The 27,056-nt window shown below is 40.7% G+C and overlaps 1 protein-coding gene across 2 annotated transcripts in view; it reads left to right on the top strand.

Moving 5' to 3' along the window:
• The window catches only part of PAX3 (paired box 3), a 75,948-nt gene that overhangs the window by 46,581 nt on the left and 2,311 nt on the right, over positions 1-27,056 (top strand). For both annotated transcript variants that reach the window (XM_064516928.1, XM_064516929.1), the window contains exons 5-8: positions 2,485-2,690; positions 12,480-12,645; positions 13,387-13,601; positions 26,486-26,732. In XM_064516928.1, the coding sequence (XP_064372998.1) occupies positions 2,485-2,690; positions 12,480-12,645; positions 13,387-13,601; positions 26,486-26,732 (834 nt within the window). The remainder of the gene's footprint in view (positions 1-2,484; positions 2,691-12,479; positions 12,646-13,386; positions 13,602-26,485; positions 26,733-27,056) is intronic.

The following is a 27,056-nucleotide window of genomic DNA, read 5'->3' on the forward strand; positions in this document are numbered from 1 at the left end:
GACTCTTAGCTACTTCATTCAGTCTTTTTGTGACTGTTTTACATTTGTGTCTTTTCGTATACTGCTTAATGAACTCTAAAGCTGGAATGAAAATGGCATTAAGCTGGGGATTTGGTTCTGCTGTCTCATCTCTGCACGAGCACAGGTTGCAGAGAAACATTACAAGATTTCACTAAGTCTTTATAAAACATTTATTAGAGAGATCATTAATGGCCTTCTGATACCCCTGAACCCAGTTAGTGAGGGCATTCAGGTCAGAAATTTAGCAATACATAGCTGCTTTGGATTGCACAGTCGAAGGCGGCATTTTGTAGGTGTGTATATAGATACGTGCGTGTGCTCCCCTTTCATGGGGTTGTGTGTCTGTGTGTGCCTCCAGGCAATTTCCTTGGGATACAATTCCCACAAGCACCTTCCTGCCTCCAGCTTAGCCTCGGCTTGTGTTAAGCCTCCTTTAAAAAAAAAAAAAATAAGCAGAAGCAGGCAAAACCTGCAGAAGCCCGTGCCTCACATGGGCGATGGAGACGGACGAGGCAGCGGTGCAGCCATACGTCGCTGCTGTAGCATGCCTGTTTTATAAGGACCAGACTTGAGCTGTTTGGGCTAGGACGTTTGTGCCGATCGCTCTTTGTTCTCGGGGATAATGTTCTCGAGAACCCGAAGGGCTTAATACTCCCAGCCCCTACGCAGGGCAAAACTGCCCCGCAAGTTGCAGACCCCAAGAAGTGGATGTTTTTCACGGTGCATTGATGTTGAACTCTGTGGGAGCTTTTCCTGATATTCTGTGTATACTGGATCTGAAATGTTTATGGCGTCTGGACAATGAAGATAGCTTTCATGTAAGAGCCTCTGGGCTAGCAATAATTGTTCTTTTTTGTATCCAGAAATTCATAAACTCTTCAGTTGAGTTGTCTGAAAGAGCACTTTGTCTTTCTCATGCTGTAAGACCAAATAAATAGATTAGGTGTATTTATTAGTTCAAACAGCTTGAACGAAATTGAAAATGTAAAGCAGCTGGAGCTCGAGAAACAGTGATTTCTGTTCTGGCTTTGTGTTCTTGGTCACATTCAAATGATTCACGTTGAGAAGATTATTTTAAATTGGTGTCTATTCCAATAATTAATTTTGAGTTATTGAAGTGGCAGAAGCAGTGCTTGCGTTTCCGCAGCAGGAGCAGTTGCGGTATGGCTGGGGAGCGTCTGCCCTCTTTAGGTGGCTTCCCTTGCAGGCGCTCGGAGGAATGCAGGCTGGTCGTGTGTGCCGTTTGCTGGATACGGTTTATCCTCATGTGTGAAGTGCAGTGACGGACAAAACCCACCAGGAATTTCGGTTGCAATTTCTCTTCAAACTGCCGACTGCAAGAGCTGCCAGGCTGCGGGTGTCTGCTGGGGAGCCGGGCCTTTGCTCCAGCACAGCACGGCCGTTTTATGCTCTACACCGTGTTATCCCCATCCTGGCTTGTGCCTTGTGGACCCTGGAGGCTGAGCATGTACATCTATGGCTGGCCATGGTCCGTGGTGGGAAGCCCGAGGTAAAGAGGGATAAGGATGAAATCTCCGGAGAAGGGAGCGATGCAGCCAGTGTATTTCAGTTCTTGGTGTCACCTATGCTGGAATCCACTCGCCTGAGGAACTGGAAGAGTCAAGTCAAACAAATGATAGCTCTTAGCTATTCTTGCAGGGCTTCTCTGTGCAACACGTCTCATTTTTGTGAATTTTAGCACTCGTCTGGACTGTCCTAAGGTTATGCTAGGTGCGCCTCAGGCCGGCAGGTAAGTTGCAAAAGAGCAGAGAAGTTTAAATGTACTGAGATAGGCTAACGTGACCGTGGAAATACCATTAACAGGGCAGGACAAACAATGCACAGGACGGAAAGTATTTGATTATGTATGAGAATTAATTTTTTTACTAATGCTCCCCGTTCCTTTGTGATCACTTCCATAGCTATTTCAGCAATGAAGTTTTAGTGGTGTATCTACAGAGAAAAGGTCTCATGCACATGTATCTATGGAATGAGAATTTATCGTTTACAACATGCAAATATTTGTCACACAGATACAGTGTATTTGCTCACCAGTCGAGGGGAAGGACCAAGCCTGGACTGCTTGTCTGATCGTTGGCACTAGGCAGTACTGCTCACCTTTTTCAAATACTTGCAAGCTGTTGGAGGAGTTGAAGAAAAAAGCCTCCCCCTGCAGCCTGAATAGCTGATGTGTTCAGAAAGATTTCTGATGTTCCTTAAGTATCCTTGGGTCAGGGAAAGGTGCTGAATTTACACCTGAACTTTTGATAATTCTTCACTTGGTTGAGGAAACTCACACCATGTAACATTTAACTCTCTGATTTGTTCCTCACTTTTTTTTTTTTTTTTTTGAAGTTTATCAACTCAGTTTTGGTTCATATAGGAAAATATTGCCAATTGATCAAATCTTTTGGTTTTGGTCAACTAAAGTTAACTTTTTCACTCTCATTTTTCTCTCTCGAGCCTCAGCCCCCCAGTCCGAGGAAGGCTCCGACATTGACTCCGAACCAGACTTGCCGTTGAAGCGGAAGCAGCGCCGCAGCAGGACCACCTTCACGGCCGAGCAGCTGGAGGAGCTGGAGAGGGCTTTTGAGCGGACTCACTACCCGGACATTTATACCCGTGAGGAACTCGCGCAGAGAGCCAAACTCACGGAGGCGCGAGTTCAGGTGCGTATTTAAAGCTGCCTGGCGAAGGGAGTTTCCTTTTCCATTGCTGCATAGGTCCTTTTGTGCTCTTCCATGGTTGTGCTCTGGGGAAGAAGAAAATGGGAAGCTACGTAGTTAACAATCTCAGGGGCTTCTACATCTGTATATGGACAGTGGTTTTTCAACTTTTTAAAACAGCAACTGCTTCGAAAAGAGTTTTGTGTTTTCCTCAGTAATTGTTCCATACCTACCATAAATATAATACTGAGAGTTTAGACAAAAAGGTCTACTATCCCAGTTTGTTTATTTTGTGCATTTGACAGCACTGTGCATATAATCAGTTAAGCTGTTGTGGCAGTTTATAGCTATTTAATTGGTTTCATCTGTTGTTTTTGGGGTCTTTTAGGCATTAATAGAGGAGAGAAAAACATTTTAAAAAGGACAGTGTGTCTATAGAGCCGTGCAAGATAACAGGGTAACTGGTGCAGTATCCACGGTTTACTTTTAGTTTAACTTTTGAAGTTGACTAGACTTAAATTTCATAATATCTTTTTTTTATCCCCACTGTCAGTTTAATTTGGAACAGAATAATCCCCCCCCCCAAAATTATTAGGTCTTCACAATTTCAGGTAGATCTGAATTGTATGAAACAACTTAAAGTGCTGGAGGAGTAAATCATGGAGTTGATTAAAAAAAAAAAAAAAAAAAAAAGAGCCATGAATCTGGAGTTTCAGACTTCCAAAAAATGGGCAAATAATGGCCAAATAATTTTAGAACAAACTGCACCCAGAAGTTCAGGTTCTGACCAAGACTTGTCCCATTTCACAGCACTGAAGCGTGGCCTGTGCAATGTCTAACACCGCAGGCAGAATGCAGGAGGGCTGTGCTACTCAGTTGCTCTGGTCACTGATTGATGTCCAAGAGCAATTTAGAGGGGGGACATGTCCAGTTTAAAGTAGTCTGCGTTGCAAGTGTCTGTAAGTAAGTGTGGTTAAGTGACGTGCAGAATGAGCTTGTGATCTAATCAGGGATACAAGTGTATTTGACGGCTTTGGTGAAACTATTTTGATGTTTTGAACCCTTTGAAGCTCAACCTGAGGCATCCAGACACTGCAAACTGGAACAAGCAATCCCAAGTATCACTCTGACCTGTTAGGCAAGCACACCTATTGCAGCATCGCTGTGCTCTTGGGCATCTGTTCTGATGGACCCAGACTTTCCTGCTAAATGGTTTTACCTGCTAAATGTTTTTGTAGAAGACTTCATGTCACACTTCTTGTAAGTGTTCTGTTATGACCAGGAAAGAAGATCAAATGTATGGATGAATTTGTCTGGAAGGCAAACTTAGTGCCGCATGAATCTGTTCTTAATGTATTTAGTAAGTGAAATGCTTACAGAACAGCTGTACAGAAATCAAGCCCTGAGAATCAGCCTTGCACAAGCATAATGAAGATAGATCTTATGTAGAAAGTTATTAGTAAGGCAAACAGGATCTTGGATAGATGTTTTTAGGCTACTTTGGCTTCAGTGGAAAGATATGACAGAACGAAAAAGTCCTTGTTCATGTTTTTCTAAATCAATGACCCACAGCTAGAAGAGAAGCAGAGCTCTCATTAACATAACAGCTGTCTTAATGTGGCTTTAACCCTGTGACTTTTTACATTCCTTATGGCTTCCCTGGTTCCCTTGAGATGCACCTTGTCTCACACCACTCCTATGATCTACAGCCTCGCAAATTCCCCGGTTCCTCTGACATATGGATATTTTACCTAACCCAGCATGGAAGAAAGTTCCCAGTCAATCAGTGATTAAAATACCAGAGCAAAACCTTTCTGGATTAAAGATGAGCTGGAGTTGAAGTGGGAAGCCAGCCTGTGGCTAGTTTCCTTGGGTACTCCATCTGTCTGGTACTCTTGAAGCCAGGCAAAGTGATTTATCAGCGGATTAAGGGATACAGGATTTGCCTTATCAGCATTCAGCACCTCTCTATAGCCCCTTAAAATAGCCACCTATGATGGGCATGAAATAAAAGAAGACTTGTGGAAAGAAAATAACCCTGAGAGACTTGAGGCAGAGGGGGCTGGCTAGCCATACTGATGTAGCATTTGAGCTTTTTACTCATTGTCCTTTTTTGGAAACAGTATGACAGAGATCAGAGATACCAAATTTTAAGTGAAAACGTACACAAAGCTCTCTTTGACTGCTTGCTGCTCAAGCGTCCTGTAAAAGAGCCAGTTTTGCAGCCCAAGTCTGCGCGAGTCCTGAAATTCTCCTCTTCTCCTGAGCTTTTTCTGATGGGGTTAGCTGCAAGGACCAATTTCTTAGAGTTGTTATATTGTACTGGGGAATTGTTTATTTGAGTAGAACCAGATCAGCCTTGCTGTTCTTGCTCCCCATGTATAGTGCTCGCGTTTCGAGTTCTGTTTTTCCTTCCCCGCCACCCCTGTGCTTCCACTTCCCCTCCATTCCCTAGGGCGGTCCTTGCTTCCCCATGAAAGGGAGATTCTTAAACCTCCAAAACATTTATTTTCTCACTTTCCCACTGTTGAAGAGTGACCAAATGCATGTTTCTAAGCTGGTTGGTTGGTTGGAGTGGGGAAGAAAAAATGCCAGCTCTGGGCTGAGATCAAACTTGGAACATTTCAGCCCCTAAGGGGAATTTTTTGGAAGCTACAAACAACCGAAAACAGACACTACACTGTGGATGTTATTTGTGCACTTAATCCCAAAGACAGGAAAGGCTTTGGGGAGAAGAAATGTTGTTGAAGCAAACTCCACGTTGCAAGAATCACAAGACGTGTAACTATAATTATCACAAGTACTTAAGCACTAGGTATAATAAGGAGCTCTAAGGCTCCCTGCAATTTCTCCTGCAGTACCCTTGTGCTTAAGGGCTGTTGCTTTCTTCCCCCGTGTTTTAGTTTAGATGGCATTTGGAGGCAGTAAGGCAGTGTCTTCTGCTACCTCGTCCAAGGGTGCCCCAGCTCTTTTGTGCACTTTGGAGCCTCCCAGCAGGGAAAGGTCTTCGGTGTGGAGCATTTGTCAGATGCAATTTGAAAACTTAGAGTCCCCAAGATCTAGGATGACGCTAAAAAAGAAAAATGTCAAATCCTGCAAATGTGATGTTAAGGCTTCACATATTGTGAGTAAAAATCAGAAAAATGCGATGCCTCACTGGTCCAGTTTAAAAACTCATTAAAAGCTTCATCAAGTTGCAGTGTAGGCCCTTAAGGTCTCTGGCCTATTTTTACGGAATCAATCCGAAGGCTAATTCCAGAAGTGAAAATTTCCCCACTGTAGATAAAGATCAAAGGCTTTTTCTGAGCTTCAGAGATGTGCGGTTATGGTTTCTGTAACAAATAGTACATAAGGAATGATGGGGGTAACATTTCTTCTGGCCACCTTATGATTCCCACATCAAGTTTATTTTTAGACCTGGATGAACTGGGCAAACTTTGGCAGCAGTCAGGAGCATGATTCAGATTGATGGTGGAAAGTGTTTAATTCAGTCTTTTGGCGAAGGATTTTTTAAATGATGAGCTGGAGATTTATGCAGGTTCTACACTTGGCGTTATTGCAAGGATGAGCTGGAGGAGCAGCCGTTGGCCCTGGCCTGCATGCGGCGAGGGGAGACAGGTTGAGGTTTGCTCTGTAGCTGGCGGAGGCCCAGGAGTCCACCTCAGCTGATGGGTTGGCCAGTCAGACCCATGTCTGTGTGTCGAAGGGACTGTTTTAGTCTGTGAATGGCGGTGAACAAGTAGAAGAAAGTAAAGAACTCAAAAACATGAGTACGTGCCATTCTGAAAAGGCTCTTCTCTGCCGAATCCTACGTTTACGTTGTTTTGCATGAAAACTTCCAAAAGAAAAACATTGTTTAATAGAAGAGCCTGTCTGAAAATTCAGGAGGATCTCTCTCTTGAGGCTACTAGGATGGAGTTGAATGTTCCCATGTCAAACTTGCAATAAGTTTGTAAACTTTTTGCAAAAAGCTTATTACAACCTCAGTTATTGTATGTAGGTCGATTAAGTCAATAATCAGCTCAGCTGCAAATAGAAGTCCTCTAAGCTCAGAAATCTTGAGTACTTAGAGGAAAAACGAAAAAAATCTTCCCATGTGTGCTGGGCTTGCATATTTTTTTTTCTTTGTTCCCCTCTGGTGTACTGAGGGGAAGGGATTGTCTGCAATAGAAGATAGAGGGAAGAGGTGAGAGAAGAAAGGACAACTCTTTAGCTGCTTAGTGAGGTTTGAAAACTTGTAAGCCCAGTCTCTGTTTTAAGTCTCTTCTCAGTAGCAAACAGAGCCTGGTGGTAAGCATTTGCCGGGAAATCATGGGGGAAGGAGGACCCGTGCCAAAAAAGTCTTTTATTTGCGCTCAGTTCCTCTGAAATGGTTTGAGCTTATACTCCAAACTGCACAGTCCTTGTGGGAGATGGGATGAAAGAATGTGGGACAGATTCAGAAACACTGAAGACTTTTCAGCAGATCTTTATAGTCATTCCTGATGTGGTTTATGGAAAATTTATGGTGCCTCTTTTAGAGGCCATCCCTCTTGCATCATGTATAGGATTAAGAATGCAGACAGCATTTTCTTTCTTTTAGAAGATAACCCTCTAATTGCAGATTTTTTTTTTCCCTGGAATGGAGGAGGAATTCATATGGGTAAATTAGCCAACTACAAGCATATGCAGGCTCAAGAAGACATTTTAAACATAAAGGAAAAGAAAGGGTGTTATTTGGATTCTTTTTCTGGTCCCTGCTCAAATGAGTGATACTTTCATTTATAAACACATACTTCAACATATTACTCAACACTTTGCAGGAGTCTTCAGCTGCAGTGTTTTAGAAATGATTGTGCAGGGCTGATTCAAAGTCTTTTCAAAGGAAACTATGGGATTTGAGAATGCTAAATTGAATTGCACTGGGAGTTGGCTGGGAGACCTCATTCCCTTTGATGCAGCCTAGTTTTGGGATATTTTTTAAATTAAAACGTTCTGGTTTCCACCACATCGATAACTCTGTCTATCACAACCAACGTGATGTCCCGTCACCATAAGACATGTTGCTCCTGGCAGCCTCCTGACAGGCCCTCCTGCCTGCCCACGGGGCAGGCTGCTCTGGCTTGAGGTAGTGGCACAGCTGGAGGACTTCGGAGGAAGTGGGCCTGCCTATGGCACGGGACGTCCCCTCTGTGCACGCGTGGTAAACCTTGCTCCTGGGGCACCTTCAAAGTCCTCCTCTGCTGCTGCCTCCACTGGGGGCTGCTTCCAGGGGGTGAGGCGTAATTTTGGACGTGCAAATTTGCGAGTCGGGGCAGGACAGGGAGTTGAGGGCATAGGGGACAGTTACCCTGAAAAATACCATGAGGCAACAGGAAAAAAAAAACTTTGGCTGGAACGAGAAGTGTCACTAACAATACATCAGCCCTTTGACTTTGTATGTTTTTGGCACTCGTGCTTGCAATCGTCAGGACTGCATTTAACACAAAATATCCTCTGGTTTCCTGCAAAATTCACATCTCAAATGTTTCACCCTGATGGTTCAGAGATCTTTTTTCCCTTAAAAGCACATAGAGCACACTGTGTTTATGATTGGGCTGTTGAAATGTCAAGGCTAATTAGACCTCTGTGTTCCCAAGTGAATACATGCATCTTTTAAAGAATATCCCATTGAGATCAGCCAAATAAGATGTTGGCATGATCAGCTGCAAACTACTTAAAAGAAAAACGATGACAAAAAGAAAGATCTAAATATTAGTAAATAGAGATGGAAGAAACCTATGAAGTCATCTAATCCATTCTCTAGCAATGCAAGTTATCTTTTTATATTATATTGCTGACTGATTTCTGGTCAGCCCAGATCTAGATGCTTGGAAAACTGCAGTCTCCAATACTTCCCTTAAAACTCTTTTTGTTACCTTCTGCTCTTAATTTCATCCTCTTTAGCTCTGTCTTTGAGCCCTTCAGAGATGTCAATTTTGGCCAGACATGGTGGTTAATTTTTTTTTCCAAATCAGCTAAGTTCCATCCTTGCAAGTGACGTAGAAACTAGCCAGCCAAAGTCCCACTAAAATAAATGTGCTGTGGCTTCTTGCACGAGCATCACTTTTGAATGCTTGGGCTACTTAAACAAGCTCTATTTACTCTGTCCGTGTATGTGTTTGCCTAGCACCAAGCACAGTGATTTAGAGTTTATGAATGTTACACTAATACAAGCAGATTATACTTCTGACACAGCACTGTTTGTGCAAGAATGTTGTATTTTGAGCCTCTAAAGTGCAGTAGCTTATTTATTCATTGCTTTTGCTTCCACAAGGAATTCAGCGTGGTAATAATTATTTCAAGTACCATCCAGAGTAGATCTGCCTTCCACTGAGAGCCATGCTGTTGCTGGTGAAGGCAGTGCGCAAAATAAACCTGATGAAGTGGGACATGCATGGTTTAGAGTTAGCTTTCTGTTACTCCAACTACAGCATGGCAGGTTTTGGTCTCGCAGTATGACATTTGTGATTTTTAGCAATGGTTACATTCTACTCTGAGCATCTGTGCCTTTAGGTGGTGATTAACTTGCTCTAAGAGGTGAGGTTGTGGAAGAAAGGAAGCATACTATGGGGAACCTGCTATATTCAAAAAGGCATTTCATAATATGAGCATATTGTCATTCTGATGGAAGTTGAAATTTAGAAGAGGTTTAATCCTTAACTGAATGTAAGAGGATGTTGTGTTTAAACTGTGCCAGAAGTGAACAAACAAAAGAAGACATTTCCTGAGGTGTTCACAAGGTATTTCTAAGCATACACTTTAGTTTGTCGTGATTAGGTTTATTTTTATGTCTTGGCTTGGTATTGGCAAAGTTATTCATAATTTCTTTTTTTGGTGGTGACGATGCACATGAATTCTTCATGATACATATTTTTTTTTCCTGAGTTGCTCAGAATAAGTTGAGGTAACTGAACATAGTCTAAGGGAAAAACTTTTTTTAAAAAAAAATTATTTCAGTTAACTTAGAAACATATGAAGGATGTGAACTTTAAATAAAATGTGTAGCTTTGAGTTAGCTTCTCCTGGCTTTCCAGAACCTATTTGGAACTTTTTAACTGTCCCATTTCATTTTATTCCTTTCTCTCCTTGCGTTCCGTCACACACAACGCCCACGGAGATCGGCAGTTACCTGGAATAAAATGGGAGCTGAACACAGTTGCAAACCAAATCTCTAGCCTTTATGGTTCTGGATTAGATCCATCTCATTTTAAGCACAGGTTGCCGTATGAGAAGGGCAAGGCTGTTGATAGGTAATAAAAGCTGTGATATTAAAATATCCGGAACTGGAGATTCAGAACTTCAGTGTGTTGATTTGTAAAAACGTGATGGTGAGAGTTGGGGCCACCGCTGTGGTCATGTTTATGATAAATCCTTTTGATGTTTTTGTCAAGGCAGATCCAAAGCCCATTAAAATTAGAGGAAAAACATGAGATATGTGGATCAGGCCCCTGCAGGGACAGAAAGGCAGTGGCAAGGCTGGGGCGCAAGTGCAAACCTCCAGGCGAGCTGGTGCCACGCGGGTCTGCAGCTAGCATCCCGGGGCTGCCCCCAGTCAAATAGCCCCAATTTAGTGTGTCCCAATCAACCAGCTGTGTTGCTGCAAGACGAGGAGCGTCCTGGCACCCCTGCAGAGTCCCATTTGATTAAATGGGACCCCATGTGGCCACAGAGCTCTGCGTAAATACGTCCATTTGCAGGGCTGCGTTGCACTGTGAACTCACTGCTGCCCTGAGTGCATCTCTTTCGGTGATGTTTCACACACATCCGTAGTTCTAGAAAAATATTAATCTGCGAAATGAGTTACGTGTAAGCAAAATGTACTAAATGTAAATATGTAAAGCATAAATTTGGCATTAATGCAAATCAGTCAGTGCTGCTGAATAAAGTTTGGGATCTGGCTCATTTTAACAGAAATCTAGGTATAGAAGAAAAAAGGAAGAAAAGTCTCATTACCTCATTTTCCTCTGTGAAATCCAGTCACTAAGGCAGTGGTAAATGCTGCTGTGCAGGTAGTGTTCCTGAGGCATTTTAAGATTGCCAGATAACCCTGTTGACCTGAAGAAGGAAGAGCATTGTGGAGAAGCAACAGTTAATGACCTGGGTAGGCTAATTACAACATGCAAACGCTGTTCTCTGCTCCCTCTCTGACCTCCGTTATTCTTCCTAAGCCCTAAACGATTCTCTGGCTCCTTAACCAGCCCTTTCTCCCCTTCTGAGGGTCTTGCCCTTTTCTCTTTCTCTTTGGTCTTCTTCAAAAGATACTGCTGCTGGAGCACGAGCCTGTGGTGGGCACTGGGGGCTGAGCAGGTGGAAGGGGCCTGTGGGGAGTAAATGAGAAATCCAGAGGCTGAAGTGTCAGTAAAGGAAGCAAAGGGCAAGGAGAGAGGTGAACAGGACATAGATGGCCAGAGGATGAGAGAGAGTGAAAAAATAATGGCTGAATCTAGACTTATCCTCAGCTATTGCTCATCTCAAGTCTTGCATCTCACGCAGGTGATGACACAGGTCATCACAGCAAGCACTAGGAGAAGCTGAGAGCGTAGTCCAATATGTGGGTCCATCTCTTACCTAAGAGCCACGTATGGGCTGTAATACTTTTCCTTCCCCTTTCTTGTTGCAAATGATGCTACACCTAGAAACCCTGTCTCTGTTTGGCTGACTGATTCATAAGCCAGTGTGGGCTGCTTATCGCCAGGGTGGCAGATCTGAGACCTAACCCTTGCCTTCACAAGGGTCCACACGTGGCTTTCAGGCTAGCCTGCCGAGGCTCTGCAGGCGTACCTTGGGAGGTGCTAACAGTAAGATAAGGTCTTATCTAATTGGTAGTATGCACAGTTGTGGCAGTTGCTTCAGAGTGTACAATCATAAGTAATAATCCATTGGCTTCTTTACAAAACATACAGGTAGCCTCAAACAACTTTTCTGCATTGTGGAGAAAGTCTGAACACCATGATCTAGAAATTGCTCTAAATCAGAGGCAGGGCAGTGCTGATGCACGCCAGGTCCAAGCACCCAGCTGAGGCCGGTTGCCCTTCAGATTTGCTGCATTAGTGATTGTGTAAACTTGTGATGGACTGCAACTCAGATCGTGTGTGTATTTGTGAAGCCTTCCCTCTTCTTTCCTTGGAGGCAATAGGAGCCATCCAGGACATGGCAAACTTGACACATGAACTGAGAATGGTGCGAAGAAATCACTTGTTGGTGGAAAATTTAAACTGTCCCACTGCTCCAAAACCTAGCTGCTTGGTACCCTTCCTGAGACCAGATTTCAAAATAGCCATGTGCTGATAATAAGGGCAATATAATGCCCTAAATACAAGTACCTTCCAACAGTGCATATTAATGGATACCACTACCTTCTCACCAAGTTAAACATGGAGACAGTACAATTTGGACCAAAGAGCTTTGGCCAGCACTTAGATCAAATGGAGAGATGCTTTCCTTCTCTCCTTAAATTTGGCACAATAAGGGTCATGACAGATAGCTATTAAAAGCACTAAAGCTTGAAAGCATTAATCACCTTGTTTCTCAGGAGAGGCTGTATTTGAGAGGAGAGTAGGGTTTGGGAGTTCCTGTGTTTTGTCTGTTAAACCATGGAAGAGTCTGCCAAGGACTCCTAGGAGCTCTGAGCTGATCGCGGATGTGCCCAGTATGGATCACTTATGTCTCTCTTCTCAGACACTGAATGCATTTTAAATACGATGCCCTTATTGCTGATGCACCTATATGAAACGTACGAAAATCAAATGTACCTAATTAAAACATTTGTAGGTCTGGTTTAGTAACCGTCGAGCTCGATGGAGGAAACAGGCAGGAGCTAATCAACTGATGGCTTTCAACCACCTGATCCCGGGAGGGTTTCCACCCAGCGCCATGCCGACGCTGCCGACCTACCAGCTCTCCGAGCCGTCCTATCAGCCCACCTCCATACCGCAAGGTACAGTAGCAAACAGGTACTTGGTCAAAATGGTGTTCCTGGGGGTCTCCTGTGTTGATCCATTCTAGGGGCATTTTGTGCTCAAATGTAGTGTCAGAGGGCTGTTGCTTTGATGGTTTGGGGGGAAAATGGAGCTTTAAATCTTGGCTACGCTAGATTTTTCTGTTAAAGAAAAAAAAAACACTTACAGGTGAGATTTTATTAAAAAAAAAAAAAAAAACAACAATTACCATGCTCTCCGTGCCCCCTCCTTGAGATCTGGACCCTTACCATGGGTGGATGTTTTTGCCAGGCCGTGTTCTCTTCAAGGGAATTTTGCAAAGCTCAAGACTTTTCCCAATCATTACTGCTTTCACTGTAACCATAGCAAAATTTCTGTGCTGTGACCTGGAGGAGAAAGACTGTTTCCAGCCCACTAAGGATATAAAGCTTCCCCCACACCCCCTTTTTTTTGTTTTGCTTTATTGACTCCAAACAGTATATGCCCACTAAGAGTTGTTTGAAAACTGCATGTGTCTGTTAGGATTTTTACAATGTATTTTATAACTATGATTTGGTAGAATTGTTATGTAGTTTAGCTGGCCCAGTTAGTATCTAGTAATATTAAAGACTTACCTTTCTGTTTAACCAGTACTTAGATGCGGGTCCTGATGGAATTATGTCGGGTTGAGCCTCACATAATGAACTTATTATGCCAGAAAAACGGAGGAAAACGTATCAACATGTTTCTTTTGCTCCTAGCCGTGTCTGATCCGAGCGGTACAGTCCATAGACCTCAGCCGCTTCCCCCGAGCACCGTGCACCAAAGCAGCCTCCCCTCGAACCCGGAGAGCGGCTCTGCCTACTGCCTGCCCAGCAGCCGACACGGGTTTTCCAGCTATACAGACAGCTTTGTGCCTCCGTCCGGGCCCTCGAATCCCATGAACCCTGCCATTGGCAATGGCCTTTCACCTCAGGTCAGTCCTGTGTTTTCAGACAGAGGATTTGCTGTATACCAGAACCAAAGAGTCTATTCCCTCAGGCCACTGTATAATGAATTGCCAAATTTAAACCATAATGTATTCTTTATACAAGCCACATGATTTCAGTTTGCTGGTTTCCTTCTTTTTTATTTTTTTTTTATTTTTTTCCTCCTACTGGCTGAATCAAGGCTCATAGCTTATATTTAATTTTGAGTGATTTATAATGTAATCATGCAGGCTTCGTGTTTACATTCAGTTGTCAGGCGTTTGTAATGCACTCCTATTTTCCTGAAGCTCCGTGGCTAGGTATGAAAAGTTCAGGAACTCTGATCTCGTAGCTTTCCTGTGAATAAAATATCTCTTGAAGATAACCTCGTGGAGGTTCTCCAGCTGATCCAGGAAAACTGCAGGCAAGTTCTACCGGGAGAGTTCCAAGGGCTGAACGGTGCACACTGAGAGGAGCTATAATCGAGTTAGAAATACATAAATCGGGAGCATTACTGTTATTTGGCAATATATAAATGCATGCACGCCATAATTGTTTTTCTAATTTGCATGAGCTCTTTTTAGGAGATCATGTTAATAAATTGCCTTGATAATCGAGTGTCAAAAGGTTGGTTAAATTTTCCTACATCTGGCATCTGTCAGAAGTTGACGTTATTAGTCAAAGCTTAAATAGATGATGGTTTATTTTATTAGTGTGAGCTTTGCCCAGGTGCTGGGAGAGAGATGTCCACTAAATTCTGGGAAGTCACAAAGAGGATGCAATCTATAATTACAATCGGCAATCTTTTCAGGACTGAGAGTGAGAGTTTTAACAGCTTTATCTTCTTTCTACCCTTTCTTCCTCTCAGTGGTTAGAAAAACAGAGAGAAGCTCAGAATGACACAAATGAAAAGTGAAAAGACAATTATACTCAATTACACACTAATCACTGACTATCACCACTGCCTAAGCAGGGAGAGGGCATTCTAATAGGCAGAAAATGAGATTTTAATGGCACAAAGGGTGGCCAAAATAACGACTCGTATATCTTTGCCTCCTTCGTTTTCTTCGACTTGTGGTTTGCATCTCGAGAGTACAGTTCCTGGTTCCTGTGCAACGGTGATAACTCTGTGCAGCTGAAAAGTTCAAAGGCACTGGAGTTGAAAAGAATGAATAACAAAGGCAATCAAATAAACATTTTTGCCCAAAGGCAAAAGTTCATAAACCCTTTTTTGTAACAGTAAATGTAATTAAGTTTCACAGATTCCTGTAGCATAGAGTGGGGTACAAAACTTTATGGCTTGAAACCTCAGGATAAAAAAATACCAACAGAAAAACAAACGGATATACTTCCAAGAAGACGTGAATGGATTTTGTTCTGAAGAATTCTGATTTCTAAATGCAGTCCCCAACAAAAGCCATGACGTTATATTAGTTGCTTCATTTTTTTTTTTTTTTTTTAAGATGACCAGATTCATAGTGTGCAAGGCTTCCACAATTTTGACACAAATATCTTTCTGGGGTTCAGAGTTAATCCATTCAAAGTAGTTGTTAGTGTCAGTTTAAATGTATGTTGGTTCTGGCTATAGAAAATGTGATCTTTTTTTTCTTTTTTCTTTTTCCTTTTCCTTTCACAAAGCTTTTATTGTCTGTGACACAGAAGTTGAGCGCAACAGTAAAAAAAAATCCTGTGATGTCTGGGCAAAAGCGGGACAAAAAAGTGAGGCCAGGTTTTCCCCCAAAGTCTTGCTGATTTGAGGTTTGATATAATCAGGAGGAGATCCCAGAACAGATTAGACTACTTTAATCAGTTACTGTGCTTCTTTACACCCGGCTCTGTCCTTATGCTTAGAAACTTCTGTTTCTTTTCCGTAGAATTTTGTAACCTTTTCCCACCCCTGTGTTTTGAGCTGCTGGCCTTACCCTGCCTCTTTACCAGCAGCGTTAGAAGGGGGCTGGTCGGTCAGCTATCACTGAATGTACATGGGGCAGAGTCCTTGTAGCCGATCAGATCTGGAAGAGCTTCTTGGTGTCAGAATGGTTAACTTGAGGGGCTGATAAAGATCTTTCCACCGCTCCACAAAAACAAACAAAAACTCCATCCCCAAATATTCATCAGAGTTACCAGTGGCTGCTCTGAAACAGTTTTGGGGCCTGAATGCTGGTTTAGAGACCTTGGTATAGAACGACATATCTAGACTTCTTGTATATTTAAGCATTTCTATCCTTTTTCTTGAGCGATGTAACCTCAAGTAGGTGTATTCTGTGAAACAAACTGTGGGACACTAGCAAAATAACGGTTGTGATTTACACCTGAAACAAGAGCCTAAGATGTTGGTCTTGTATTTGTTACGTTCCTGTGTGTAAAATGTTAGTTAATTTTGAGGTGCGCTCCAGAAGATGATCTTGTCAAGCTTCTTCGGGACTCTTTGCTCCCCATAGGTGTCTTGGTGCTTATTGAGAGGGTGAAGCAGATGTAGCCAAAAAGTCCATAGCCAGTTCTGTGCTGAGGATTTTACTGGAGAAAGAGAAATGGGAATTTTCCTGCTGAGTGGGCACGTTGTGATGCTGTATGTATGCGTAGAATTTAGATGAGGAGGAAAGAAAGTGTTTGACTAGCTGGTGGGTTTTTGGCCACAATAAATCTGGGTGTGTGAGCAATTAATATAATGTTTCCACCCATCGATGTCCCTCTCGCAAGCAAGCACTCTGGATATATTGTTTATAAAGCTGAATTTGTGGTGAATTAACTGGGGGGGTTGGGGGAAGAGTCTGACACCTGAATAATCTCCTCTGATAAACAAACCTCAGAACATACAAAACCAAATCTAATATGAAGAATCACAGGATCATATTCTTACTAGACTTAAATCTCTGTCTCCCCTTTGAGTTCAGTTTACCCCAGTTGAGGGTCTGACACAGAGACCCCTGGGGTTGCTTTTTTCGGTGCGGGATGTTTCCTTTCTAACTTTGTTCTTGGGTATGATGGACAAATACTTTGGTTAAGGCAAGCATTGGGTAAAGGGCAGAGGACAAGTGGAAATGGCTACAGTGCTGTAATTTTATTTTTACGATGTTAGCCATGGACTTAGAGAAGATTGCAAATCCTGGTCAGTTTTGGGAAGCCTGAGTGCTCTGTAACATACCTGTCCGGCGGGGCTGGTAGTTTATTGGGAAATAACATGGTGGTGCTCTTGCTGAAGTACCACCTTGTTAACATTCAGCGCTTCCTGACATCAAGGCAAGATCTGCAGATCTCAAGATGACTGATGATGCTCCATGTTTGTCTGGTTTAGTCGTTATTAGCTGGTTGTGGTGAGAGAACTTCTCTCTTCCAGACTTACAAAGGCTTGACTTTTGCAGGAATGAGACAGTGATTAATGTCTTGGGGAACTGATATCCAGGAGGGTCCTTGTTTGTATTTTATGAAAAAGCAACCAAACTGCAAGCACTCCATCTCAGCCAGAGCTCTTTAAATATAATGTCAGGACAGAGATTATTAGTGTGTAATATATGTAAATTGCATATTTTTGTGTTTTCTATGCCTATTATGCAGCTTCTTGGCTTTCATGCATACGTTTATGGGAATATTGTATTTCCTTTTCAAATTAGGTTTCAATTGCTCAGTGCATTTTCTTTTAACAACCATTTGTTAACTCAAACTTATTAGGGAGTAGCCTCTATGTGTTCACATGTGCGTACAGGACTCGAGTGCTTCTGAATTGGCGCGTCGCTTTGTGATCGTGGCATTAGCAATCACCCCCGCTTCCTTGGATGTAAAGCAGAAGAGCAACTGTCAAAACATTTGTCTTGCAACCGCAGGTGTATGGTCTCACTAGAGCACTGTTTGTTTTTAAGATGGGAGTTCAATATTTTGAACTGCTTCATTTAAGATAAGGAGAAGTCTTTTCCGGTGTACATGGGCATCCCTTGACCTTGTCATGTGCTTTCCATTAATGGCCAAGTAGCACAGTTTGCCGCCTTGGTGTGGGTCAGGCAGGCTGCTGGCTTTGGAGAGTGGTGTCTCAGCCTGCTCGTAGGTTCAAGCTTGGTGGCAAAGCTCTGCTTGTGCTGCTTCCCGCAAGGCCACTCGCCTCCTGTCCTTACCCTGTGGGACACCCAGCCTTAAGTAGTAATTAATAAGTTTTTACTGAAGTTAAGTTTTTACTGAAGGAAGAACAAATGTATGTAATCTGTCTCCCGTTGGACATCTTTTTTTTTTTTCCCCCCTTGCCCTACAGAAAGCTTCTGAGCTCCTATTTTTCCTCTTATCTTCCTCCATAACTGAGTCAAACTAGTAGCTTTAAAGGCTGCATTTTTCAAAATGGGAAGCTGATTGAACGTTGAGTGGTTGCATAGAGGATAAAAGCAGCCTTTAATGTACTTCGCCATTCTCATGCAATTACCTGGAGCTCTGCAATAATCTTGATCAGAAATGAAATTCCAAACTTTTCTGTGAACAGTAGTAAAGACATAAGCTGTGTCAAGGTTTCTTTCTTCTACTGTCAAAACATTTCACTGCTGGAGTTTAAGAATTATCCTGTAACTCTTTTTGGTGAGATAGATCTTAAGTGATTTGCCTCTCTTAAGTCTTTGAGAGCACTTGGTTTTCATTAACCTGAAGTATGGTTCTTGTGACAGCTGTTGAATCAGTTGAGAGAGGTAGGTTCATACCGCCTTGTTAACTCTGCTTTTAAGGGAAACACAGGAACAGGTAGCTAAAAGCTTGCATTTCCCCGTTAATAGAGACAGGAAAAAAACAAAAGCAACTATTAATTCCTTATTATTTTTTTCTCTACGTTCTACTTACTGTCCAGTTGATTACCCACAAGAAAAAATCATTTGGATCCAAGTCCCACACCAATCAGAAGCTCATGATCTTTGTCATGACGATCTTGGCTTTGAGAGCTGTTCACTTAATGACTCAAGAATATGAGACAGAGGTCATGGATTTCTCTGTGAGGAATAAAGTTAATTCACATGATATAATTTGCCTGAGCACGAGTTTCTGTGTGTGTGTGGTTTTTTTGTTTGTTTTTTTTTTTTTTTGAGAGAGAGAGACAGCAAATGGGGTATTCTGTTATTATTTCTATTTCTGGATTGTGGTACAAATATGAGATTCAATAGTCTCATAATAGTTATCTTGTAAGAGCAATGATGACATTTATTGAAGAACAACAAAATGGTGACCTTATGTTTTGGATGTCCCTCCTAACTTCTTTCTCTGGGCCTATTTCCCCTGTCCCTCCAGAAGGTGGATTGTGCTACCTTCGAAAAAATAGGTATCTTACAGCTGACAAACCCTACACAGAGGTATAACAGAGTTTTGGACACTTCTAGAAATTTAAGCCAGTCATACTGTAATTTCCTAAGAAAAAAATATTTAGAAATACAATGAAAAATATATACATTTTAAATATGAAAATGTAACAGTAAAATGACAGTGTATATATATCAAACTATATCAATATCTTGGGTTTTTTTAACCCTTTTTGCTATATGACAGCACTTAAACAGTATAGCAGATTCATAGCTGAGTGTCTGAATTTTTGTCTCTTTCAAGGCAGTTCATTTAGGCGTTATAAGAAGATATAATTCATCCAGAAGCCTTTCATGCTCTTGAAGTTCCATATTTTGAAACAGTCTTTGTTTCTGTGTGCCAGATGGAGCCTTGCCAGTAGGCCTGGCTGCTGTTTCATGACAAAACTTTTTTCAGGTGAAAATTTTTCTTTAAAAACAAAACCTAAGCTTTCCCCATCCCCTCACCCTTCATTTCAATTCTAAACGCCTTCTAACTTTTTAAATTTATTTTTATTTATCTGAGAGGCTAAAAAAAATAAACCCTTTTACCATAAAGTATTATGCCTGATTTACAGTATCTTTTTACATTTGTGAACAAATATGTTTCTGTGGTGATTTCATATATAACTTTAAAAATTCAGTAGACATCACAAGATGCAAAAAAGTCTGCTTATACCCTGTGATATTGAAAGCTTCAGAAATTCCCACAAAACTGACTTATCTTCCCCCCATAATAATTTGTACTATTTAGAATATGCTCAGTACTGAACCTTGCTGTGTCTCTTAAAATATTTTTTTGCTTTTGCTACATGTAGAAGTTCAATTTGAGCCACTTGCTAAGCAAAAAATATGAATCAGCACTTCATAGTATATGTAACTGGAATGCATTGGTGAATTCTAATTCTTTAATGAATTTACAAAATGAAACATCAACAGGAATCTAAATACTTGCATATTTATTCAATTAAGGATGGATACATGAATGAGGCCTTTGTCATGTATAGTCACAGATGGCTCATTCGAGTTGTTAATTATGCTCTATGTTTTAGGTTTCCAAAGGAAGATACTAAAAATACCACAACATGATTCAGTGAAAAGCATATATTGCAGTGAGACCTGAAAGAGCAAAATTTCATCCTTAGCAAAGTCATTTTAGAAAGCAGTGTATCACCCTTTATTCTTCTGAAATAGGGTTTTAAATGCACAGGGCTCAATTTCTTTCAGAATTTCCTATTTCTCTAGAGAGAATTGTTTTTTTTTTTCCCCTTGATTTTCTCAAGATACTGGTAATAGTCATCATGTTCTTATAAAAGAAAAACTGAATGTTGAGTCAGAATACAAGGAGGCTTACCCTGGTCAAAGTAGCAATCTATACTTTTGTTTGTACCTAGTGCTAATTAACCTAACATTAGAGGCCCTGGCATATATGTCAATGGAAGCTGCATGGGTAAACCCTTCCTTGCTGCTTAGATTACTCCAGCAATGCTTGTCCATCATCTTTTTTTTTTTTTTTTTTTTTTTTTTTCCAGGTTTATAGATGACTTCTTGCTTTTAACCAAAGGGCAAGGATTGCACAGCTACTTAGTTTGGGTAAATCCAGCCACGAAGGTGCAGATCACTCAATAGCTGTTGTAGGGCCAAATGTTTCTGTTTTGATTGAATGTCATCCTATCTCTATCGGGAGCATAAAACATGGCTTGAATTCCGTGTGGGGAGTCCTGTAAAAGCTTTTTGGATCACATCCTCAGGCCTTTTCCCAGCAAAAATTTCAATAGTATGTTTGAATTTAAAAAACACGTATTTTTTGTTGTGCTTTAATAGAAAACAAAACTGTGCACTCCTGTTATGGAGGGGAGGTGTGCAAGAGCTGCACTGCACAGCTGGGGCAGCAGAGATGGATGTTTTGCTGTCAACACAAAGCACAAGCTCCTTTTGAGTTTTGTGTTGAGCAGGAGATGGGAGGAGAAGGGTGCACCCAGGGGGAGCAACCTAATCCCAAATTCAGGTTCGTTATGAGGTGTTATAGGTAATATTGTCATGTTTAAGAATTTAAACTCACTTGCCAGTACCCACAAGTCCTGTGACAGCCTGAAAAGGTTTTGAGTTTTCATATAGCTATATCTATATGTTCTGAGTACATGTTCACCTTTGGGCTTTCTATTTTGCCTTTTCAGTTTTCAGTTGTCTTGCCATTTTTTGTAAGCTTTTCCGTACAACCAGGAGCTAGAGATTTACTTTCTCTTTGAATTACTTTGATAACCTTACCTAGTGCTGCAACTCCAGGAGCTAGCACCTGGAAAGAGACTAATTTATCAACAGATTGTGATAATGTCATGAACATGAATAATCTCTTGTAGATACAAGTATAATTTTTGAAGGATCAAATTATCTTCATAATTATCCTAGAAGTACACCAGTGCACCTTCTCTGATTTCAGTGCAGCTACTACTGATGTCTAGTGGTGTGAAATCAGTATGAAGTCTCATCTGATTTGAGTACATGGAAGGTCAGATAATCAGATGTTCAAAGTCGGTGTATCTGCTGCCATTTACATTAACGGAGGATTTGGTTCCCAGTGCTTGCCATTTGGCACAAAAATTCTTTTTCTCTTTTTCTCTGTTTTCCTTATATAGCAGAAATATTCACATATATAAAATGAACCAGCAACATCGTTCTGGGATTCTGTAGGTACAGATCCATGTAGCTAACTAATTTTAATTAACCTTCTAAAACCTCTCACTCTAATGCAGCAAAACTAGCCTTTTCAAGTGCTCTTTTTTCATACAATATTTTGCTTTTGAGAGATTTTTGTACAGTGAAGAGAGTTAGCAGCAGGTAATGCCATTCATCTTAGAAGGAGGTTGAAATTTTCAGTGTTAGTGATGAATGAGGGTATCTGACCCACATCTGCTTCCCATTAGAATGGAACATTGCCCTGACATCGTTAGGAGCATTTGTCAGGATTCCCTGGACAGAGCTTCTGTAAATTACATGCTGCAAATGTGTCAGGGTCAGATAAGAGGATATCATTAACTCCACTAAAGTTTACTCATGATTCTGTCAGTTCAACTTAATACGTTAACTGCCAACAATTTTCCTTGAGCTGTTTCATTAAATCTTTCATTCACAGGAGGGGTAAAAAATGTATCACTATACCCCCAAAATATTGCACATGTTCTTTTCTCATAAATCATATTAATTGCAGACATGGTCACAAAGCATATTAAATGCAGGCATGCGTAAATGAATTAAAACATATGAGAATTTTATTGTGCCTATGGTAGGTCCTACATCCTAAAATACCAACTGCGTTAACAGGCATAATGTTTCATTTAAATGGAATAAGCTTTTTCTCAGTTTAATAGCCTTTATTTTGTTGATAATAGAAGGGTTTTTTTTAATAATAGCTGATAATGGACCAGATGTTGCTTACATATTTTGAAAGCTTTCATCATTCAATTTCTCCTCCTCTTTCTGGATCATATCCTCATCTAGTGATGTTGTGCTGATCCCACCAGCTAGGGATTTGTCCTAATGAATATTTGGGATTGTTTGGGAAGTGCTCTCCAAAAGCTTTTCTGTAGAGTTTGGTGATTGCAGTTCACTGTGTTCATTTTGTTTGTTCCTAAATGCAGCTTTGTTTTCTAATAACATATAATTATTTTATCAATTGTATATGCTGTCTGTTGTTATATAAGCTCAAAGGCTGTGCATCGACATTTCTGGGTGGTTTTTATTTTAATTGAGAACAAAACATATCATGTAACCAAAAACCTTACAACTTGATCTTTGGCATTTATAGGAGTTCTTCTGAGTAGTTACAGCAGCATTTGGCTCGAGATGTTAGATCGGCCCTTGTTTTCTTTTTTTTTGTTTGTTTGTTCTTGCTACCTTCTTTGGGACCCATATCAGTGAGGGTGACAACTGTCATCTCAGCTTTCCCAAGCTAATCCAGGGTGAAGAACATGTTATACCTAGATGGTATATAGGCTGATTAAATTTCTTTTCCTCCTTAAGTATTATAAATTAGAGATCTTTATTTAGAACTGTACTGCTTCATACCAGCTGAAGATCTGTCCTGCAAAATACGGATTTTCATGTATCTCCTGTATACTGCTAAGCTGAGGGTGCTGAGCATCTTGCAGAATTGGCCCATTAATGGCTTTCTAATTGATTAGGTGAAAGTCAGCTATGCCCTTCCTGTAACTCCTTGTATGGGTGATAAGGTCATGGCACATACCATACGAAAGACTTCTGCCTTGAGGCTACTTCCCTTATAGCTTTCAAAACAGACATGACCAAAAATCTAATTATTTAGATACTAATCAACTGCAGGATGATTCCTAAGGCCTCTGGAGGAGATATTTCTGAGAAGATGGTTACTATTCAGACTTCATTTTTGTCTGCCGCAAAGACAGAGTGCTGTGTCAGTTATGCTCAAAAGTGTCTGCATTATTAGGTGCATATGCACTTAATAAAAAGATGCCTAAAAACTTGTGTTACTATGTGGTTAATCTTAAATTTTTAAATTAAAACTCATCAAATGCTAATTTTAGTTTGTTAGAGAAGATAAATCTCCTGGAAGTTGGCCTCATCTAAAACATTAGATATAGATGCTACTAGAATTTGGGTGGTTTTGAGGCAGCATCTGGATCCAAGTTTAAATTTCAAGGCTAATCTCTAACTCTAAAATAACTTAAACTGCTGGATCAATCTCAAAATTTTTGAGCTCATGTTTTTGCTGTCAAAGTTCAAATGATGTTGTCTTGGGCTCTATTCTGTTGAAACTATTAAACAGAAAAGAGTTTAGTTACTCTAAGTAGGTAGTGTATTTTTTTTCAGATAGTACCTGATAAAATATCTATTTGCTTAACTCTGTAAACAGTTATAAAAAAAAAAAAAAAAACCCTGAGAATCATCCTGCAGAAAAGATTGCCACCAAGACTTCAATGGGGTGGTGAGGGCAACACAAGCCCAGCCTGTTCTCCCTGCTCTTAAATTTTGAACAGAACAATATCAAGCCCCATAAATACCAGAATCACATAGGTGCTATACTGGAACAGAAAGAGCTATGCACTTATTTCAGTTTTCTGATAAAACCATGTGTTTTTTAAAACATAGTCAAAACCATGATACTTGTGCTGATGTAAATATTTTCCAAAGTAGTAATTTTAAATGTAAATGTTATGGTTTTTTGTGTGTGTCTGGATTTTTTGTTCTTTTAAGTCCATTAGTATTAATCTTAAAGGATGAAGATTAACTCTGTGTGAAATGAACACAGATTCTGATATAGCTAATATTGTCTCCTGCTGATGCAATGTCAGATCATTAAGCATGCTAGATTTTTAGCAGCAGGTAATTTTCCAAAGGGACAAGAAAAATATTTGTAGTTCCTAAAGTGGAAAAACTTATTATAGTAGTCTTCAGAAACTCTAATACTTTTTAGGATCCAATTTAGAGGAGAAAACTTTGAGACCAATTATTTCAGTTTTTAGGAGTTTGGCTGATATGATTCTATGCAAGTTGCTGTGCTAACATGATTTTTCAGTCTTTGGCAATTCCAAAGAATTTGTAATAGCTTTTTATTAACCTCAAATTCTTTAAATAGGTTTTCTGTATTGAAAAAGTGATCCAAATTAAGCAGAACACTTATTTTAACCTGAAGTCGAATTCTTCATTTGAGTTTTTAACTTAAACATGATAAGATTTCAGTATCTAAATGAAATCTTGGGCATGTTTTGAAGCTTCTCCTTTTGCATGAATATTTTAGTTTGTGAAACATTTAGAAAATATCTTCAGTTAGAGGTGTGATTTTTAGCTTATTGAAACACAAGTGAAAATTCTATTGCTGTAAGTAGTAAGTTGAACTTTTCTCTTTTTCTCTTTTTTTCCTCTCTCAGTGGGATGTCTTGGGTGCACGACATGTTTTGTGTTCTTGATGCAGGCATCTAGGTGTCACTTTTTTGAAATACTCTGCTTTATGCCTCTTGCTCATTTGATTATCAGACATGCAAGACCTGGCTATGTTTTCCTTTCTACTTGAATCATGATCCCTGTGGTTTGTTTCATTTATGAAGAAACAAACAAAACAGTGCTGGCAGAGCCAGGATCATGAGCTCCCTACAACAATAATCCCTCTTATTTTACAGTGGAAGACAAGTGCAATTCAAGAGGGAATATCAGAACTTTAAGAACCAGACATGTTTGTTTGAGCATAGATTTATTCTTTACAAAATAGACTGCTGTTTTAATCAATTCTTTGTAGGTTATGGTAAGTACAGTAAAACAAATTATCGAAAAGCATATGTCAGATGTTTGTAATGCCTTTCTGGAGGAAAGATGATTTGGAGGAAAGATGACTTTGGACTAGATGATCCCCACAGGTCCCTTCCAACCTCAGCCATTCTGTGATTCTGTGAAAGACAACCTGTGAACTACCAGAATATACTGTTTAGGTGGAAGCTGTATGCTATCTTTCAGTTATAACCTGCAGATCATTTTTCAGGCATTGAAGTGCAATTTATTCAACAGAATGAGGCAGTTCTCTTGATAGTGCTTGTCTTTAAAATGTACTATAGAAGTGTGCTGGGAAGGGAACACATCATCCTCCAGCATGAGGAGGTGTTTGTGAGTTGGGGATTTATCGCAATAGCTTCCCTGCCTATTGCTCAAAAGCAATTTTCTTTTAAAGTCTGTCTCCTTGCTCTTCTTTTGGAAGAGCTCAGCCTAGAGGGCTGAGCTTTTAGAGACAAGTATCTTTTTTCCAGTAACCTCTTTTCAGCTACTCTTGATTCTCGTGTTGCTTTCATACCTGCTTATGTATGAGCAGCTTTTTAAGGGAGTCACAGTTGACTTGAAGCCAGCTTGGAAAGCCACACCATTTCTGTTGTCCTCTCTGAGAGGATTAGGTTGAGAACTGGTATCATGGCTCTTGCATCAACCAGCACTTTCCCCTTTTATCTTTATTTCTTTACAGACCAGCACACAACACATACAGTAGCAGCATGAGTTTTATCTGCTCTGCCCCTTCCTGGCGTATTCCCGTTCTCCTGGGTGCTAGGATTCTTTGTTACTTCCATTGACTGATTGTATTGCTGTGATCCACTCCAAATTCATTTAATTTTAGTAATTACTGACCTTAGAACAAATATTTGTGTGAGTTTTTCACAGCTTTCCTGTGTTTGTACACCATGCACAACTGCATGTGTGTGACTAAAGAACCACTACCTGTTTCTTAGTCTCTTATAATCAAGTCCTCGAGGAATAAACACCTGTGGAAGTCCCAGCTGGGACACATGATTAGCCAGTCTAAAATCTTAAAACATTTAAAAATTATTTTTCCTTATTTGCCTCATTCCTTATTTTGCCTTCTTTGTGTGTCACTTTTTCTGGATTTTTTTTTTAATTTTAATTTTTTTTTGGTGAATGATACCACTTTTTATCCCACTTTGGATTAGGTACCCACAGCATAGATTGAATAGCCTACCTATCTTTGGAAAGTAAATAATAGGCTTCGGTATGCCTGTGGCTCTGCATGTGATATAGTTCTTCATGTATTTTAACTCTTTCTGTTATTATAACTTTTATTTTAGGTAATGGGACTCTTGACTAACCATGGTGGTGTGCCTCACCAGCCCCAAACCGATTATGCCCTGTCCCCTCTAACTGGGGGCCTTGAGCCCACCACTGCTGTGTCAGCCAGCTGCAGTCAGCGGCTAGAGCACATGAAAAGCTTGGACAGCCTGCCCACGTCCCAGTCCTACTGCCCGCCAACCTACAGCACCACGGGCTACAGCATGGACCCCGTCACCGGCTACCAGTACGGACAGTATGGACAAAGTGAGTATTGGGACCTCTGCGCAGTGAAGTGTGATAGCGTAACTGCTTAGCAACAGTCTGTGTTTTCTGGTTGCAGCAAAGAAAATCATGAGAATAGATCCTAATGTCTGACAACTGCTTCTCTCCAAAACAGGGCTGAGCACGCTGGTGAGATAGCTGATTGTTCAAGCAAGATTTCTGCTGCATAATTATTTTCTTAAGTGATGTCAACAACATCTTGATGTTATTAATTGTTGAGACATGAAACCTGATTGCCATTAGGTAAAACATAAGGATTGTCCAAAATGAAATAACCACTGGCATTCCAGTATTAGAAACACATGT

This window comes from Dromaius novaehollandiae, chromosome 9 (assembly GCF_036370855.1).
Source record: "Dromaius novaehollandiae isolate bDroNov1 chromosome 9, bDroNov1.hap1, whole genome shotgun sequence".
NCBI classification, from domain to species: Eukaryota; Metazoa; Chordata; class Aves; order Casuariiformes; family Dromaiidae; genus Dromaius; species Dromaius novaehollandiae.